This window comes from Equus przewalskii, chromosome X (genome assembly GCF_037783145.1).
Source record: "Equus przewalskii isolate Varuska chromosome X, EquPr2, whole genome shotgun sequence".
Taxonomy (NCBI): domain Eukaryota; kingdom Metazoa; phylum Chordata; class Mammalia; order Perissodactyla; family Equidae; genus Equus; species Equus przewalskii.
The window spans coordinates 90,649,377-90,670,251 of NC_091863.1; the positions used below are offsets into that span (position 1 = coordinate 90,649,377).

Below are 20,875 nucleotides of genomic sequence, written 5' to 3' on the forward strand. Positions count from 1 at the left end.
TATACAAGGTGACAGTCATTTAAAGCAATTCTTTCAAATTAACTCCTTCCTGCTCAGTCTCCTCTCTAAGGTGCAACTACTTCAGTGTGTTCAGGTATCTGGGCCACGGAGGGCAGTGACGCATAGACTTCTTGGGAGGCAATGTGTAATGGAACTATAGTGTCAGGGGTTAAAAATACTCACTGAGCTGTTATTTTCCATTTGCCCCTCACACCCCAAGGTCCATTCTCTGCCCTTCTCTGCCATGTTCTGTGCCAAAGGAAGCTGACCTCAATGGACTGTAGCAACAGGCTTTCTTGCCAGCTGGCATCTGGCTGGGTCTGGCTAATGGTGGGCACTGGCAGGAGATCAGAGAGTGGGAAGAGAATGAGATATACATTTTACGCCCCCGTCTCCCCCCAAGATGTGTTGCATCTAGGCAGAAACCACATTGTGGCCGCAGCTCCTATCAGGCAGCACCTCTTTCACTGCTACAGCTCTTGCTGGGTCCCAATAACATCGTTTCTTCCCTTTGCCCCTTCAGTCTTAAGGATGACAACAGCTCCCCATGGTTCATAGTTTCCAAATGCCTCACCATCACTTGTAGGTTCCCTTAATCCCACCTGCACCGCCATGAATGGTCCCTTCATTAAGCTCATCTCAGCTAAACCCCTTGAGTATGTCATCTGTTTCCTGCCAAGACTCTGACTCAAACACTTATATCACTTCCACAAATTCCATCCCACAGGATTCCAGAAGGTTCCCTAGCCTGAGGAGAAATCACCTAGTCCAACTACCTTTTCTAAAGAGAGTAATCTGCCTTTTCTCAAACACTTGACATGTTCTCTGTACACTAGGCTCTTCTCAATTAAGGCTGAATTACTCTGTCTACACAATAAAAATGAGGTTTGAGCCAGTTCCATTTTTGTTTTATCTGTTCTTTTCATCTTTCTTGGGGAAAGGGGGATGCTTCAAACCCAATTACATTGCTCCCGTCCCAGGGAGGTATGTTCAACTTGCCTTACCTTAAACACTGAGTCCAGTTTCGTGGGGAAGATAATACTTGACATGAATTCATCATCAATTTCTTACTATCTCTTATTCCTATAGTATTCTCCATCTTGGTGATAGGAAACACCCACTCCCAGAGTGTTCATCTCAAAATTTTCTCTTGTCCTCACCTACACATGTCCATTAGATATTAAGTGCTGTGGGATCTACTTCCTGAATATCTTCTTTGAAATTCATCCGTCTGCTCCAGCCCCATAGTCACTACCTTAGTTCAGGACTTGATCCTCTTACACCTAGATTATTGAAATATCTGTACTTTCGTCCTATTCTTTTTCATTCTTCTCACTTTAGTCAAACTTATCTTTGAAAAAACACAAATATGTTCGTGTTACTTCCCTTTCAATGGCCTTCCTTTAGGATAAATTCCAAATTCCTTATCCTGGTGTAGAAGGTCCCACAGGATCTGGCTAGTATTTTCCTTTTCAGCTTCAGCTTTTGCCACCTCACGTTTTATACCTCTATTCACTGTTCTTGTGATGGGGCCATGTTTTTTCATGTCTTCATGCCGCCACTTTCCCTGCTTCCTTGTCTAGTACACTCTTTGCCTTTGCTGAAAAACTCCCCCTATTCATCTCTCACACTCATCTTAAGCCTCACCTTCTAGGAAGCTTTCCCATGAATCCCTTCACCCCAAGTCGATTTAATAACCCTGCTATGTAATCCTTCACCCCCCTCCTCTTCGCTTACTAGCACTTAACACACAGTTTAGCGATTATTTATCTACATGTCTGTAAATACTCCCAAACTATTCGTTTTAGGGTGAGAAACTGTATTTTTACCCTTTTATCCCCAGTACTTAGCACAGAATGTGGCATATAGTAGGATGCTCAAGAAATATGTCATGGATGAATGATTAAATGAATGAATGAGCTCTTAAATGGAGTATATGCTTGAATTCACTTACCTACATAAGATCGATATAAAGACCCTCACCCTTCTTGCAAAGGTATCTAATTAATGAGGCCAGCTTTTGCCGTCTCTTTTTCCCGGTAGGGCTATACCCAAGCCACTCTGGAGTGATTAAAAAGAGAAATAGATGAGCTGGCCTTTTGAGTCATAGGCTCTCCCTAGTCCCTAAAGCTATAGTTATGGAACAATAGAGCTCGCCTGAATTAATTGGGCAGGAGGGAGTGAGACAAATTCTGTCCCTGGGAGACACCAAGTTCTTCTACACCATCCGTCAGCCTTGAGCACAGATGGGATGGAGGCCAGGCCTAAAAATACATCAGCCCTAGGTGACATCAGGGCTGTGTTTTTTCATGTCTAACTCACCCCAGATGGAGGGAAAGCATTTGACGAGCAGCCTTTGAAACAGGCAGAGAAGCTTATAGCATGCTAGGAATGACTACAGGGGCAAAAGGCTACTGTGTATTTCCTAGTCAATAAAAATAAACTCTGATAGAAATTTAAATAAGGAGCCAGCAGAAACATCCTTGTCACCATCATTGTGAATTCATGTTTATTAAGTGCACAACAAATGCTAGTCTCTGCTCTGAACATTTGATGAACACCTTTTCTGTATCTATATGGGACTAGGGAATACTTGCCACTATTTTGATGTCAGTCACCCACCAGAACACAAAATGAACTCTTATGAATATTCTAAAGCATAATGAGGAAGGGGTCTTAGACTATATGCAAGCATCCTTGATTAGTGTTTTCCCACTGAGAGTCACTGTCCTTGCAAGCTTCCCCACAACTGGAAAGAAAGAGAAGCAGGAGAAAAGAGGAATAAGTAAGGTATAGTCCTGAGAAATTCACAAAAATTTGAGCAGTGGCACTCCATAGATATTTGGAGATGGCAATAAATACCAGGGGGAGGGCCACACAAATGGAGCGGTAGGAACCAGCCCTGTCCATCTCCTGGTCCCTCCCTGCACAAGTGCTCTTACCCAGTCCTTAAGCTTTGGGGTAAGCGATAGAGAGGAGCTGTAAAACTCTGAAGAGCTGCTTGATTGTGCAGTTACCTTTCAAGTGAGGATCTTCTCCTTATTTTGCATGAAGAAGCACTTTGGGACTTGGGAGCTACTGGGTATTCACCAGCTAGGTAAACATTTGAGAGAATCATTGTTCTTGATGGATTTTGTAAATAGCCACTGACCCACTGGCTTAAGGGAAAGTGAAAATGAATGACTGGTGAGTTAAAAAACATGCAAACACTGGGCTAGACTACTGGCAGGTGGGTGGCAAGTGGCCCAGTCTTAGTACCTCTTTTTAAGTCTCCCTTCCCTCCTTTTTCCCCACCCTCACCAATCTTCTGCTAAAGCTCAAGGCTTGAGGCAGTGGTCAAGCTCCATGGCATAAGAATTCGTATTCCTCATGATGCTCTCCACCAACATGACAGGCTTGGGGTTTCTTCCAGCAAAGCAAGAGAGCCAGGTACAGATCAACATGGCTGCAGCTGCTCCACCTCCAGCACAGTAATAGGCCCAGCCAAGCCGACAGGTACCTATAAGAAATGGACAGAGACATGGGGGTTAGGTTGTCATCTCATACATTCTCTTTGGGATATTAGGGTTAAAGTGAGAGTAGGAAACAATGAATGCAAGTGGGATTCCTGTTTCCTCCTTTCCTTCTTTGCCGATGGTAGTATTTGCTTTAGCAAGAGGTTATAAAATTTTATTCTGTTACAGTAGGAACTGGGGGTGATGTGGGTGGTGGCAGTGGTGATGACGCTAATGACAATGATGACAAGAAAAACTTGATCAAGTGTCAAGAACTATGCTAAGCTCCTTAGACATATACCTCCTTGATCATTACAGTAACTATATGAGATAGGTACTCTTATTACGCCTATTTTATACAAGATGAGGCAACTGAGGCGCAGGTTAATTGTGAAAAATCACACAGCTAGAAAGCGGTAGAGTCAAGACATAAAGCCAGGCTCCTCTTGACTCTAAAGCTCCACACTTTTAGCAACACTGACATACTACAGTGCATGGAATGTTTTCAAAGAACTATATCCTGCATTGTCAGGAGCTTTGACAGGCAAAATCAAATTTCTTGTCCCTTAATACATGTCTCTATCCTAACCTAGCCTTTCAACATCCAGGGAGGAAATATGCATTGGAATCAAGGCCAAGCTTCTAAGGGGGTAGTTTCAGTTTGAGGGGTAATGGGAAAGGTTACCTACTCAAAAACACCCACCCCACCACCTGCCATTGTATCAGAGGTAGATTGCCTCCTTTGAAGTATTTATATTTTGTTCAGAGATCCCTCGGAAAATGTCAGTGCCCAAAGAAAGAAGGAGAACTATTATTTTATGAGGGATCGGAGTAACAACTAACTGTTAAAATCAAATGCTTAAGCAAAAAAGACTCCAGAAATTGAGGTAGATGCCTAGCAATGCAAAATTGCAGAGGGGTCCTGAGAAAAGAGGTAGGCAGCAACCGTCCCCTACCTCATAATCTTGCAGAAAGCTAGTCCTGACTACAGTCTGTCAGTTGGGGATGCCAAGCTTGACATTCATGACATTCTTTTTGGTGAGGAAGATTGGCCCTGAGCTAACATCTGTTGCCAATCTTCCTCTTTTTGCTTGAGGACAATTGTCCCTGAGCTAACATCTGTGCCATCTTCCTCTATTTTGTGTGTGGGATGCTGCCACGGCATGGCTTGATGAGCAGTGTGTAGGTCTGTGCCCAGGATCTGTACCCACAAACCCTGGGCCACCAACGTGGAGTGTGTGAACTTAACCACTAATCCACCAGGCTGGCGCCCAACTTACTTTTTAATAACCGATTATTTCTGTTCACCTGGTGCCCATTGAACCTTAATATTCCTTGTTGTAATTGACTGGTTGGCATGTCATATAAACAGTCTAAGACAGCCCCAGGTTAGGCTGCTTTGTTTTTCCATTCAGGCCAGGCTAATTTATCCCAAATTTCCCACTTCAGAAATACTCTTTCTACGACCAAGTCATCACTCATGCTGTCTCTCCTGCCAGAAACAGCTTCTTTCCTCGTATTCATATCTTCATCAGAACACTATTCAGGACTCAGCACCTCCAGTAAGCCTTCCCTGATTAACCCCAGTGGGCTCTAGTCACCTCAAGCAAGCAGCCCTCCAGAAATTTGTTTGTGCCCCTCTTACATAAGTGTACCTGTTGGGCAAAATGTTGGGAGGAAGATTTGTGTATCATGTACTTTTTATCTGCCCTTTACCCCCTTCCAGATTGTTGCCTCAACAGTGTAGACATATTTGTTTCTTTCTTGATAATTCCTCCCACGCTCTGTCAACAGTAGGCGCTCAGTATGTGTGATTTAGCCTAATGATACTTCAAAGATGGGTACACTTGCATTTTCAACCCTCAACACCCAAACCTACAGTTTAAATTTTGAATTAAGGTTATAAAACCAGCTATAGTAGTATTCTGTTTGTTTCAAGAATGTACTATGGTCCTTCCCACCATAAGGCCTATATACATTCGGTTCCTTCTGTCTAAATTGCTTACTGCCCGTGCACGTGTACACATACACTTCTTACCACTCTCTTTGCCTAGTAAATGTTCAATTATTCTTCAGAGCTCGACTCAATCATTAATTCCTCAGTGAAGCCTTCCCTGACCTCCCTAAGTCAAATTCCCTCATCAGAGGCCCTCATTAGCACTGTGTACCTTTCCTTCTGTACTTGAATGAATGAGTGAATCCCTTATCCTTTCCCATGTCAAGTGTCAAATCTTAGTCCTTCGAAGGAGATAGTACTTTACCAATAGACTGAGGAAATCATATAACTTCCTGAAGTCCCGTGGCCCCACTCAAAATCACGCGGAGAGCCAGACTACATTAGCTCTGGAAACAACGCAATCCTCAGAGAGAGGGGGCGAATTTGAAAGAGAAGCCTTCCTAAAGAAAGGAATCCAACTATCTACGAAGTCGCCTCAACATGAACAACAATGATGGATTTCTGAGAAGAGTAAACTGAAGAATAGCACACTGAAGCAAGCGGCCAACAGATCTGTACCACCCCCACCTCCTCGCATCTCTGCTTAGACACTCACTCGCTCACTCGGAGTAGGAGGTTTTATACAATTCTTTCAGTTTCAGAGAGTGAAAACTCTGGAGACAGGCAAACCTTCAACTTCTGCCTTCCTTGGGAGGAAATCTGCAGGCTTTTTTGCATCCACTTCACAGACAGGAATGCGAGGCTCAGGTGACAGCCCTAGGAACTCTCTCAGAAGCAGAGAAGTAGAGGCAGGGATCCAGACCAAGTCTCCTCACTCTCAACCCAGTGATCTCCTCTCTACTGGTTTTCTCATCCTCCCAAAAGCCATTTTCTTCCTACAGAAACCTTGACCTGTAAGCCCTAAAGAGGGGATTCCTAAATCAATTTGTAATAGCCTTCTTGAGCTTCTCCCCCAGCCCCTCTAACCAAAATTTCCTGTGCTCACATGGCTGAGTAGACAGGATCCAGCTCCAGCATGGGCCCACTATCAAGCAACTTCCTCCTCTCTGGCGTGCTCCCAATCTAGTCTAGAAAAGGCATCAGAAGTCTCATTCTGTTTCTTCAGTTTCCTGTCAGGTCATCCCCTCATTAGAGTAGCAGGGATATTCATATTAGGTACATGCACCCTGGGACCAGGGAAAGACTTGTTTCTAGAAATGAAGGGAATAAATGCATAGCAAGCCATTTCCCCAAAGCCCTAGGCAGGCAGAAAGCTGACAGTGTGGGCAGGTCCAGAGTGAAGAGCTGGCTAGAAAGACCTCAATAAACCTTATTGAAGTCAAGTCAGAACCAGGTATCGCTGGGCTAGAAACCAACAGCAAAGTGCTCCCATTGCCACCCCAAGTGCACTCTGTGTTTCCTCTCACGCAGACTCCTTTTAGGCCACTGAATGGCATCTAAGCCTCAGGCTGCTGCCACACTGGAAACCAAGGAGAAATAGAGCGAGTACATCTTCTATCCAGCCCACTCCCCACAACCCTACCTGTTATCTGAGGGAATAGAGAGGTTATATCACTAGCATTGCAAAGGGAAAAAAAGCACACCTTTTAAGAACCACATTTCCAAGTTGAGAGCTGCTGTCAGTACTCACCTACTCCACAGAAAGCTTGGACACTGTTCTGATGGCCTACAGAGGAACTCATGTTTTCTATGGGAGGATGCAAAAGCAGAGACCAGTGGCAATGAGCTACCCCCTTTTACCTCCAATCACCTTTTATTGAAGTCCCACGGACCATCAACAATCCCTAAATCCTGTTCCCTGAAGTACTGTTGATCCTTCTATTCATTTGACAAATATTTATTAAGTACCTACCATGAACCAGACATTTTGAATACATCATTTCACTTGATTCTCACAATAGCCATTATTATTTCCATTTACAGCTAAGAAAACTGAGTCTCAGAAAAGTAAATTACTTTGCCAACTTACAAGTGTCAGAGTTGAGATTTGAATGCCAAAAGTGAAAGTCCATGGTCATCCATTTCAACCATGCCAGGAGAGCGGAGCCAAGGATACAGGTTATTCTGGTCCAAGTTTTATGGGAAAGTATGATGCCTTCAACTACTCACTTTACCTTTCTGGGTCTCAATTTCCTTTTTGTTAAGTGGAGGAAATTTTCCCGGAGAGATTTCTAAAAGCCCCTTCCATTCAAATTTTCCATTCTACTATAAATGAGAGAAATTTTTAAGAGACATACATAAAATACGACAGGAACATCCAGGGAAGGGGAATCATTTGTAGCTGGAAGAATTCAGGCTCAGGTGAGGTTTTATACAGGAGATAGCATTTCAACCTGACTTTAGTAATGGGAAGTGGGCACTCTAGGCAGTGGGAGTGCTTGGTATGTGAAAAGTTATATAAGTGAGAAAGTAGACCACGTTTCAAAAACAGCACTCCAGAGTTGTTTCCGAAAAGGAGTTGCAGTTGGCAAATAATAAGCTGGATCTAGACCAGGAGGAGCCGTGAAATCTGTCATCTTTCCCACAGGCAGTGTGGAACAATGGAAAGTTTCCAGTCAGAAGATGATATGATAGAGCAAGGTTTCTCAACCTTGGCACTATTGACATTTTGGTCCAAAAAATTGTTGCGTGGGGGTGTGGTGGGGAGGGTTGTCCTGTGCGTTATAGCAACCTGGCCTCTACCTGCTAGATGTCTGCAACTTATCCCTCCCTCCCCCGAGTTGTGGAAACCAAAAATATTGACAGACGTTGACAAACATCCCTGGGGGTGGGGAGGGTGGATTGCTTCCCATTAAGAACCACTGAGTTAGAGGTATGATTTGGGAAAATTAACCTAAAAGTTCTGTGTAAAAGGAATTGGAGACAGTTGAGTGCTATAGGCAGAGGCTAGTTAACCAGAAGCCAGGGATGCTGTTACACATCCAACAATGCATAAAATAACCTCCCACAACAAAAAATGATCTGACCAAATATATCAACATTTTTGAGGTTAAGGAACTCTGATCTAGGCAAACACTAGATATTTACACTTTGAATTACCTCCAAAGTGAATCTTGACAACTGAAAGATTAGCCCAACAGAATGGAATCTTATCCCTTAAGGACAGCTGTGCATGATTCCTTATTAACCTGAGAAGCTGGCTGGAACTGAGGCATGGTCGGCCTTGAGAATTCTAGTATGCTGGCCCAGGGAAGCCAGGGAAGGTCAAGGGGCGAGATCTCACGAGGTATTAAGGAGGAAGCACTGATTCCCTGGGAGTCAGGAGACTGGAGTCTTTGAAGAAATCTCCTAAGCCTGCGGATCTCAGCTCTCTAACCCTCAAAATGGGAGAAAATCATTAATTACCTGCCTAAAGGCAGAAAAGTAGGACCAGATAAGTTCTTAAAGTCCCTTTCAGAAATTGCCAGGTTCACTGCTACTGTGCATTTCAGATTGAATTCACTGACTCTGAGCCTCCATGCTAGAATTTTCCAAGGGCCTGTATCCTCAGAAAATACTGCAGTGAGCTGACATCACACCTGGAGATTGTCTCTACATACATGCATAGATGTTTGTGAAAAGAAAAACTGGATGGCAGGATAGGCTGAGAGAAGAGGTCCCAACCACAAATTAGCTTTATGCAAAGCTTCTAGATGAGGCCTGAGATATGCCTGTTCTTTTTGTGCTCTTCTGTATCATTTCTAACACCCTATCTGTGAGTCATTCTATTCCAGTGTTGAATTTGCTGTGACAAGATCCCTCATAAAAGTTATTAAATCATCACTCAGCAGTGAGCCTGACATTTAAATCAAGACACGTTGCTTTTATTCCAAGTTGCAAATCAAATTGGTTTGGAGTTTGACTCTATTTCCTTTGATTCAGCATTAAGTTATACCATTACACTTCTGCTGTTTAGAGAACAAATTGTCACTGGCTACTAGTTAAACTGCCCTCCCTGGAGTCCCAGTCCTATACACTCAGGGATGTGGTGTTTGGCCAGCTCTCAATGGATCATGATGAGCTACTGGGAGGAGTTAGCCACAAAACAATGCTTTTGGTGAGGCCATTGCTGTGGCTGTCAGGATTGGGAATCAGAGTAAGAATGAGTCTGACAGAGAGACTCTCTCTGAAGGGGTCATGATCAGAATGCCAATTTAAAAGCCAAGAATGCTAGAAAACTAATCCAAAGAAAGGTGTCCTCCTTGGAGGAACAGGAAAAAGGCACAAAAAGAGAGTGAGCCCACTTTGGAAGACAGTTTGATGATTTCTTACGAAACTAAATATACTCTTACCGTACGATCCAGCAATCATACTCCTTGGTATTTACCCAAAACAGTTGAAAACTTATGTCCACACAAAAACCTGCACACAGATGTTCATAGCAACTTTATTCATAATTGCCAAAACTTGGAAGCAACCAAGATGTCTTTCATAAAGTAAATGGATAAATAAACTTGGTACATCCAGATGATAGAATATTATGCTGCACTAAAAAGAAGTGAACTATTAAGCCATGATAAGACATGGAAGAACCGTAAATGCATATTACTAAGTGAAAGAAGCCAATCTGAAAAGGCTACATACTGTATGATTCAAACTATATAACATTCTGGAAAAGGAAAAACTATGGAGATAATAAAATGATCAGTGGTTGCCATGAGTTGGAGGGTATGGGGAGGGATGAATAGCCAGACCACAGAGGATTTTTACAGCAGTGAAAATACTCTGTATAATACTATAATGATGGATACATGTCATCATGCATTTGTCCAAACCCATAGAATGTACAACACCACGAATGAACCATGAACTATGGATCTTGGGCGATTATGACATGTCAATGTAGATTCATCAATTGTGAAAAATGTATCACTCTGGTGGGGGATGTTGGTAATAGGGGAGGCTATGCATGTGTGGAGTCAGAGGAGTTACGGAAAACCTCTGTACCTTCCTGTCAATTTTGCTGTGAACTGTAAACTGCTTTATTAAAGTCTCAATTGAAAAAAGAGAGAGTGAGATAAGTCTGTTCTTTGGGTTTCTCAAGTCTCCCCTTTTAGAGAATCAGCTGATGGAATTTTAGGCCCCCAAAAGGTTGGAGGAAGAGACAGGGAAGCAGGGATATAGCAAGTACGGGGATATATGACCACTAACACCTCCAAAACTGACTAGGGCTAGATGACATGCAATGAAACTTTCAGATCTATGAAGTTTTGATTTGATGCAAATGTTGCCAAAACTCAAGTTCTGAGACCTAATACTCCAGAAAAAGCCATGCCAGTGATGTAAGATCAATGGTAAGAAGCCCTGGGTATTAGTGTGGTGGAGAAGTCGCTGATGGAAGAGAAAAGTATTGTGAAGTAGCTTTGAGCTTTGAGGTAGGACAAGAAGGAATAAAGTTGTTTTAGGAATGTAAACATCTCAGGGGCATAGAGAGGGGACTATATTCTTATAGAAAGATGAGATCCAAATTCTAGGAACTCATGGAGTCAGGATATTGGGAGGTGTTTCAGGTAGAATGCAAGGAGAACAATGTTAACATCTGTTTTTCCATCTAATATTTTCCAATAGCCAGGAAATTTGAGAGACACTGCTCTAGCATTAGATAGGCAAAATAAGGGATGGAATGGCCCCAAGGATGGAGGAGGATCTGCAATGGGAACTAGCATATTGCCCTTAACCTCACCACCTAGAGCAGAGGGGCAGGACAGATATGCAGAGACGTCTGTCTGGGAGCTGCTTGGGGGCCTTCAAAGCCTTCAACATATCAAACCAGGGTGCAAAACCCTCAGGGACAGGGAGATACCCAAGATTTCTTTGGGATTCTATGGAATAGAGAGAAAAAGGACTAGAGAGAGATCAAAGAAGAGAAAGAAACTAAAGGAGGGTCAATGGGGCAGGTGGAAGAGGAAGAAAAGAAAGGCAGGGGGAGTTTGTTTAGAGGACATAAGGAGAAGATTAGAACACTAGAGAACACGGTGCACAGCAACTGAGGAGCAGGGAGAGATTGAGCTCTTCAACAGACCTCTTCCTTATAAGGGTGTTATTTTTCCCAAGGAGACCCAGCTCAGGAAAACCAGCTGCTCCTCCCATCACTGTGGCACCATCTAAGCTTATGAAACCAGGCCTGCAACCCACCTCCCAAACTGCTGTTGGTGTGCGTGGTGGGGGGAAGGGAGAGGGCTGGTTGCTATTTGCTTACTTGACATACTTTTGCCACAGGGACCTGAATTTTGTGTTAAGCAGGCAGCAGGGGTTTGGAGGAAGCTGGTGGTCCCATCTGTTCAGAGAGATACTTCTGACTTTAGGGTCTCCATTTGTAGCAGCATAAAAACACTTTCAATGCAGCCAAGCCAAATGAGCAGAGAACTTTCTCTGCTAGGTTCAGCACAAATGAATAATTGTCAAAGATAAAACAAAGCCCAAGACTTCAAGGGCAATTGCCAAACACCCTACCCAAACACCTCACCATGGCCCCCAGTAAAAAGATAGCCAAAGACATGAGAACAGCTCTCTTCTCACTCTCCAGGCAAGGCATGAGTGTCAACAGGAGCCTAGGTTGAAGGCCCAGAACCTACTGGAGATTCCAAAAGCCTATCAGGCTCCCTTGCCAAGAAGATGGCAAAAAAAAATCCTCTGAAAACTTCAGTAGTTCAGGTAAACATTTTCTTGTTCATAGCCATTTTGGCTTAGTCACATCTGCTAAGGAGGTAGGACATTCTGAGTTTCCAACTCCATCTTGGTCCAACCCAATGTTCTAAAGGGTAAGGGCACTCACTAGGAAGTCCGGGAAGCCCTCAGTAAAGAGTCAAATCCTTATGGTGCCAGAGACACCCTGATTTGGTTGATTTTTTTTTTCTCTCTTACACACATTTCCGCCAAGCAAATTGTGTCCTTCTATTGAAAACTTCCTCGCACTACTGAGCATGTGCTTTTGTCCTATCCTCATATTTTGCCAACCAGTCTTTCCAATTTATATCATTTCTTGTATAGTTAGCCTGAGTTTTAGCTACTCTGCTCGTCTTCTTCTTCAGTGGGAGGAGAGGGGGAGGAACGATGTCTCAGGCCAATTTAAATCGTAATTCTGGGTCTTTCTCAAGATTGCCCACTACCCGTCCCTGAAAAATACCTCCATGTCACTCTGTGCTATCCTTTGTACAACTACATTTAGAGCAACTTCTCAGAAGAGCTTTAGGAACTGCTGTAGACTGAATGTCTATGTCTCCCAAAATTCATATGTTTAATTCTAATACCCAGTGTGATGGTACGTGGAGGTGGGGTCTTTGGGAATTGATTATGTCATGAGAGCATAGTCTTTTTTTTTTTTTTTTTGAGGAAGGTTCGCCCTGAGCTAACTGCTGCCAATCCTCCTTTTTTTGCTGAGGAAGACTGGGCCTGAACTAACATCCATGCCTGTCTTCCTCTACTTTATATATGGAACGCCTACCACAGCATGGCTTTTGCCAAGTGGTACCAAGTCCACACCCAGGATCCAAACCAGTGAACCCCAGGACAACGAGAAGCAGAATGTGCACACTTAACTGCTGTGCTACTGGGCCAGCCCCAAGGGCATAGTCTTAATGAATGGGATTAGTATCCTTACAAAAGAGACCCCAGAAAGCTCCCCTACCCACTTTTACCATTTGAAGACACAGCGAAAAGACAGCCATCTATGAATCAGGAAACAGGTCCTCACCAGACACTGAATGTGCTGGCACCTTTATCTTGGACTTTCCAACCTCCAGAACTGATAAAAACATTTCTGTTGTTTATAAACCACACAATCTTTGGCATCTCTCATAGCAACCCAAACAGACTAAGATGGGTACTCTCCCCAAAGAGACAGGTCAAAAAACAGCTAACCAAGTATTGGACTTCTTTGACTCAGCAGGAGCTCTCTAGGATACTTGACCTCTAAGAAATTGGCCCATCTCCTCTAATATCTGCTCAATAGACCTCTGCTTGCATCTACTTGGACTTTCTCAACTACTTAAGTCTGTAACTGGAATAGTATTAGCTAATATTGGGCAAATGCATCTATGTGCCAGGCATTTTAAACATATTTTCACATAGATAAGATCAACAAGGAATGAAAGGGAACCAGAGACGAAGTGAAACAAGTAAACAGACTATTTCTGTGACAAGTGCTATGACATAGGGTGATGCAAAGATATAGATAAGGGGCATCAAATTCAATTTAAAGAGGACAGGGAGTTTTCAAGGAAAATTAGGAATCAGCTGGGTGAGATGGGGAGAAGGGTATTCCTAACAAAGGGAAGAACACAGACAAGGTTGCAAAGGTTTGAAAGCACATGGTGTTTTCAGGGTGGCTGGACAGGAGAAGAAGCTTGAGTGGCTATGCAAGTGATGACCAGGGTCCCTATAGGCCATGCTAAGGAGCCTGGACTTTATTCTGAAGGCAATGAAGAACCATTGCTAAAGAATGGGAGTGACATCAGGTTTGCATTTTTGAAATATCACCTTGGCCATAGAATGGAAGACAGATCAAGGGAGTGGGGTGCAGTATCTTTGGGAATAGGGAGAGAGAGTCAGAGGCTGTTTTCTGTAATCCAGAGGAGAACTGATACTAAAGGAAAGAAGATAGAGTCTGGAGTTCTCATTGTGTGCCTTGGCTAGTAATATTTATTCCTACTGATGATGACATCATTATGGTTTGAGATTGACATTATTATAGTTATATTTGTTAGATGTCCAGTTTTTAATATATATATCACATCTCCCCAAATAAACTACAAGCTCCCTGAAGACTATATTCTTGAATTCTTTGAATTATGTACAGCACCTCATTCAGCATCTTGTATACAGTAAGTGTCCAGAATATGCTTCCTGAGTGACTGTTATCTATTTTCAACATAATCTTCAAATACTTACAAATGCTAGAAGACCAGACTTGGTAGGCTGACCTACCTCAAGACTTAAGAGGGAGAACATCCTCATTCCAGCCATTGACTTAGCCCCACACCAGCAACACCAGCTTTGAGAATCAGCTGTTTCTATCCACGCTCTATTGGCCAACAGATAGAGACCATAGAAATTTTCCTGGGGTCAAATGTCCTTGGGTAATAACTAATGCCACAAATAACATCACCCAATATGTGTATAGCACTTTACGAATTACAAGGTACTTTTTTCATCCATTGTCTCATTTAATCCTCTTTCATTTGTTTTTTCATTCATCAAGTCCCAGCCAGAGGCAGGAATATTGTTATAGAGGAAGCAATTGACCATCCAGATGCAGTTCTGACCAAGGTTCCCACTTAGTCAGATGGTAGAGACAGGGTCAGGCCTGGGTGTGCTCAGGAAGTCACGTGGTTCAGGGAGAAGAGCCTGGGATAAGAGTTACAGAGAACTATGTTTGAAACTATGCCCTGTCATTTACAACTGAACCTCTAGGCAAGTCATTTGACCTTTCTGAGTTTCAGCTCCCCCTTGGGTAAAGTGGAAGTGACACCACCTACCTCACAGAATAGCTGTGAAGGTCAAATGAGATGACACATATAAAGCACTTAGCACAGCACCTAGAATGATCAATACTTCTCAGCTCCATTTTCTCTCAGCTAAACACTTTTTAACTATCTATTAATTAGCAAAAATATCTGGGGAGAGCTTTAAAATACAGATTCTGAGGCTCTGCTCCAGATCTACAGAATTATTTTCTCTGGAGACAGGGCCAGACAATGCTGATGCACAGTCCAGTGGGGAGCCACCTGAACCAAACCATATCATTAATCCAAACTGGTCAACATTTACTGAGAATCTACAGTGTGCTTGATGCAGTGCTAGGGGCTTTCACTTGAAAGATACATTTGTCTGAAATTTCTCCCAATTCTCCTTGGTGGGGCTTGGTGAAGGTGGTTTGAAAAAGTCATGTGACACAGCACACAGACATATCTTTGCACCCTTGTCGCTCTAACTTTGCAAGAGAATTGCTCCTAGGATATGCAGAAGTTGTCCCTGGTTTTCCTCTGGTTCCTTCCTTTGAAACCCATTTCACTTTATGAAAAAAAAACCTTCTAGGGGGCTCCAGCCCTGTGGCCAAGAGGTTAAGTTTGCGCGCTCTGCTTCCGCAGCTCAGGGTTTCCCCGGGTGGGATACTGGGCGGGGACATGGCACCACATATCAGGCCATGCTGAGGCGGCATCCCACATGGCACAGCCAGAGGCACTCACAACTAAAATATACAACTATGTACTGGGCGGGGGGGTTTGGGGAAAGAAAAAGAAGAAGTAAAAAAAACGGAGATTGGCAACAGATGTTCACTCAGGTGCCAATCTTTAAAAAAATTAAAAAATAAAACCTTCTGGGTCAATCTATAATAATAACAATAATAATAATAGCAGTTATTAATAACATTTATTTAGTGCAGTCCCTGTACTAAATGTTTTAGGTCCGTCATTTCATTTCATCCTCACGAGAGCCCCCGTGAAATGGGTGGTACAGAATTAATACTCCTATTTAAAAATGGTTTCTGTTTTTAAACAAAGGATTAGGATACAGGATCATTCCAGAACAGACAGGGGAAGACAAACACTCACTAAAGGTGAGGGGGACAAAGAAAGCTGACGCTGAGGTTTATAGAAGGAAATAGAGTGGAGGAAACGGAAGCAAGGGAATTAAGCGAGAATCACACTCTTTGACCTGAGGATCAGAGGCAGGACTGAGAAAGCAGCCTGGAAGAGAATGAATTCTCCTGACTTTACTGCCATCACGTGGTGGTCTGATGTATAGACAACCGGTTCACAATTGTTTCGGTCAGTGAGCCTACTAGACCCTCTGCAAAGCACCCGATGGGGAAATAAGGCCAGGTAAAGCAGAGGACCTGCCCTTGAGGCTTTTATAGAGACTTGTCTCCTTCTAAAGTCAGCAGGCTGGAAGTCGTCTGAGGGATCAGCCACTCCAGGGGTAAGCACCTTTGTCTCACGCGGGCTATTTCAGGAAAGGCAGAAATGTTTATAAGCACCATCATTTTTTCTATTCAAAATGAAAATAGCTTAGCATCCCATGGGATGTATAGAGTCTCATGACTTTAAGTTTTTCCTATTTTTAGTAGAAGATGGTCAGTGAGAAAATTGGCAAATTTTAGCCACTAAAATGAGAGGGAGGAGGAATCTAATGTTGGATCAGCTTTCTCATCTTTTACCCCTTTCGCCTCTAGGGGCATTGTTGTCATAAGCACATTTAAGCGCACTTTGTCATTTCATGGCCTGAACAATCTCAGAAGGTAGATAAAATCACCCTCACTTTAGTCATGGGGAAATAGGCTTATAAAATGAAATCTATGTGAAATCTAAAAAAGCCAAATTCATAAAAAACATAGAATAAAATAGTAGTTACCAGGGGGAGGGTCTTGGGGGACAGGACAGACGTTATTTAAGGGTGCAAACTTGCAACAAGTGGTAATAAGCCCTGGAGATCTAACGCACAGTGAATATAGACAACAATATTTTACCATAAATCATCAAACTTGCTAAGAGACTAGAACTTAATTATTCCAGCCACTAAAATGAAATGATAATTATGTAATGGACTAGAGGTGATAATTATCACTACAATGACAATCATATTACAATATATAAATGTATGAAATTAACATACTGTACACCTTAAATTTATACAGTGTCATATGTCAAATGTATTTCAGTAAAAAAGACAAAAAAAAATAAAGAACAGAAATGACTTGGCTGTGGTCACACAGTAAGATGACAACAGAGCCACCTACAATTTGTTCATTCCATTCAACGCAGCATGCATAGAGCACCAACAGTTTGCCAAGAACCAGGGACATGCAGGTGAATTGAGTTGCCCCCTGGCCCACTGAGTTTCCACCTTAGCTCAGCTTCTCCTCTGAGTAGAGACTCCTTTCTGTGTGGACTAGGAGAGCAACTGAAAAACCTTCAGCAACACCTGAGCCACGAGTTTTCTAGAAGCACAGGCTGCCCAGGGCATTCTAGCTGATGCTGCCCAATGAATGAGTTGCTTTGGGAATCCCCTTGACCAATCCCTGCCCCCTACTGCCATGGGTGAGTGATGCTAAAAGGCTCCTCTCCTGTAGGAGGGCTTCCTTAAGTAAATTGGTTTGTTTTTTCACTATCCTTTTGGTTTTTAAGAACAAAATAGATAGATATGGAATTAAATCAAAGATCTCACCATAAAGGTAGGCAGGTCACAACAGGGATCTAGGCAGGTATCTGGGGCCTCTGGTTGCTCATCCGTCTAGGCCAATGCTCTCTATGCAAAAACAGGGAAGCCAAGCCTCAGTGTGGGAAAGTGACGGGCCCAAGCAAGCTTAGAAAAATGAAAACCTAGCTGTCCTGATACTCAGACCAGGGCTTGTTCTACCACATTCTGCTGCCCCTCTGTGGACATGAGACTGTATTAAGCTGCCTCATTGTGCTCTGGTGAGCACAAGAAAACAGACTGTCAATAAAGAATGAAACTGACAGAGAAGAAAGGTAACAGGAAATGCCTGGAAACTGAACCCATAAAGGCCAAACCCCACCGTAAAAGGCTTTGAACTGGCAAGAATGAGAGGAAATGATGGGAAAACAAAGGAAATGGGCCTCTGAGAGAGGAAACAAGGGAAGCACACACAAGGCCTTTGGGTAGCCTCTGTAGCAGGCCTTTGTCAAGTTGAGTGGGTCCCTCTCTCCCGCCCAAAAGCCAAGCTCAGGGCATCCTTTCCAAAGAGGCTCTTGAAAACTGGGCTGACTACCCGCTAACAACAAGTTACATTTAGTGCAGCCTATTGTGCTAATGCTTTGTACGGATGTATTATTTCACTTGATCTTTTCGATAACCTTATGGAGAAAAATATTTTTATCAAACTCCATTAATGAAAACACGGAGAGGTTATGTAGTGTGCCCAAAGACGCAGAAATAGTAAGTGGCAGGGCTCAAATTTGAACCCAGGTCTTTCTACTATTAACCTATGTTTTTATCTATCATGCTGTATATAGTGGCTTCTTGCTGTAATAGGTCCTTTTTCTGAAAACCAAAATACTAGGAACATTTTCATTTCAACAACTGGTATTATCATAATGATGATAATGATACCAGACAACAACTATTGACCGGTTGCTATATACCAAACACTGTACTAAGTGTTTTGCATGTGTGGTCTCATTTAATTTTCACAAGAACTCCATGAGGTAGCAATAAGCTCCCAAATGCTGAATAACTTGTCCAAGGTCACAGAGCTAAGGAGGTAGCTATGCTAAAGCCCACTTTGACAACTAAGCTGTCCTCCCATGGGTTCTTCCCTGGTTCCCACTGTTGTTGATGCCAATTAGAGGCTTGGTGAAGGGTAACTAGGAAGTGGAGTTAGTGTTGGACTAAGAAGGATTCACTTGTGTGGGATCAAGTCCATGAAATCTTCATTTTATGGCCAGAGTCCATTAACAACCACACAAATACCTTTCTCAGCTTAAATCTTTCATTTATTTAATTAAATTAAAGAGTGAGAAAGTTTGCATTTGACAAGGCTGTTGCTGGGAGCCTTTGACTTTCTCCTTCTTACTGAATGGGTGATTCATTCAACAAACAGATATTGGATTGCCATTGAGCGCCACCTACAGTGTGCATGAGAATCTGGAAGCTAGTCCCAAGTTCCTAGTTGTGGGGCCTTGAGAAAAACCACCTGCCCTTATTGGGTCTCACTAGCTATAAATGAGCACACCGATGGATCTGCAAGGTACCTCCCATTGTAGGTTTCAGTGCAAACTCATGATTAATGTTTGCTTTTTTATCTGTTTTAAATATTTGATTAACTTCTTATTTATGTTTTTATTGAGATATAATTAACATATGAGATTATATTAGGTTCAGGTGTACAACATAAGGATTCGATATATGTATATATTGTGAAACAATCGCCACAATAACTTTAGTTAACATCCATCACCACATATAGTTACAAATTTTTTTTATGATGAAAACTTTTAAGATCTACTCTCTTAGCAACTTTCAAATACGCAGTTCAGTATTATTAGCTATAGTCACCATGCCACACATTACATGACTTATTTATTTTATAACTGGAATTTTGTACTTTTTGACCTTCCTCACCCATTTCGCCAAACCCCCACACCCTGCTTCTAGCAACCACCAATCAGTTCTCTGTATCCATGAGTTTGTTTTTTGTTTGTTTGGTTGGTTGTGTTTTCTAGATCATACCTTATTTGTCATTCTCCGTCTGACTTATTTCACTTAGCATAATGCCCTCAAGGTCCATCCACATTGTGACAAATGGCAAGATTTCCTTCTTTTTTATGGCTGAATAATACCCAATTGTATATATTTATAGCACATTTTTTCATCTGTTCATCCATAGATGGACACATAGGTTGCTTCTTTGTCTTGGTTAGTGTAAAAGTGCTGCAGTGAACATGGAGGCGAATATGTCTTTTCAAGTTAGTGTTCTCATTCCCTTAGAATAAATATCTAGAAGTGGAATTGCTGGATCTTCTGGTAATCCTATTTTTAATTTTTGAGGAATCTCCATGCTATTTTCCATAGTGGCTACATCAATTTGCATTCCCACCAACAGTGCACAAGCGTTTCCTTTTCTCCACATCCTCACCAACACTTGTTATTTCTTGTCTTCTTGATAATAGCCATTCTACCAGTGTGAGGCAATATCTCATTGTGGTTTTGATTTGCATTTCCCTGATGATTAGTGATGCTAAGCATCTTTTCATGTGCCTGTTGGCTATCTGTATGCCTTCTTTGGAAAGTGTATATTCAGATCCTCTGCCCTTTCTTTAATCAGATTGTTGGTTTTTTTGCTATTGAGTTGTGTGAGTTCTTTATATATTTTGGATAGTAAACCTTTATTAGGTATATGATTTGCATATGTTTTCTCCCACTTGGTAGGTTGCCTTTTAATTTTGTTGATGGTTTTATTTGCTGCACAGAAGCTTTTTAATTTGATGTAGTCCCACTTGTTGATTTTTGCTTTTGTTGCCTTTGCTTTTGAAGTGAAATCCAAAAAATTATTGCCAAGACTGACGTCAAGGTGCTTACCACCTGTTTTCTTCTAGGAGTCTTATGGTTTCAAGTCTTATGTTCAAGTCTTTAATCCATTTTGAGTTAATTTTTATGTATGGTATAAGATAATGGTCCAGTTTCATTCTTTTGCATGTGGCTGTCCAGCTTTCTCAGTACCATTTATTAAAAAGACTCTCCTTTCCCCATTGTTAATTCTTGGTTCCTTGTCATAAATTAATTGACCATATTTGTAAGGGTATATTTCTGAGCTCTCTATTCTGTTCCATTGATCTATTTGTCTGTTTCTATGCCAATACCCATACTCTTTTGACTACTATAGCTTTAGAATATAGTTTGAAATCAAGAAGGTTGATACCCCCAGCTTGTTCTTCCTTCTCAAGATTGCTTTGGCTATTTAGGATCTTTTGTGGTTCCATACAAG

The 20,875-nt window shown here is 42.2% G+C and overlaps 1 protein-coding gene across 3 annotated transcripts in view; it reads right to left on the reverse strand.

Moving 5' to 3' along the window:
- Positions 1 to 2,841: 2,841 nt before the first annotated feature.
- Positions 2,842 to 20,875, reverse strand: part of LHFPL1 (LHFPL tetraspan subfamily member 1) — a 95,204-nt gene continuing 77,170 nt past the window's right edge. For 2 of the 3 annotated variants that reach the window (XM_070603350.1, XM_070603349.1), the window contains exon 4: positions 2,842 to 3,499. In XM_070603350.1, coding sequence (XP_070459451.1) covers positions 3,318 to 3,499 — 182 coding nt within the window. In that variant the 3' untranslated portion in view covers positions 2,842 to 3,317. The remainder of the gene's footprint in view (positions 3,500 to 20,875) is intronic. The other variant, XR_011535689.1, reaches the window with a different exon arrangement.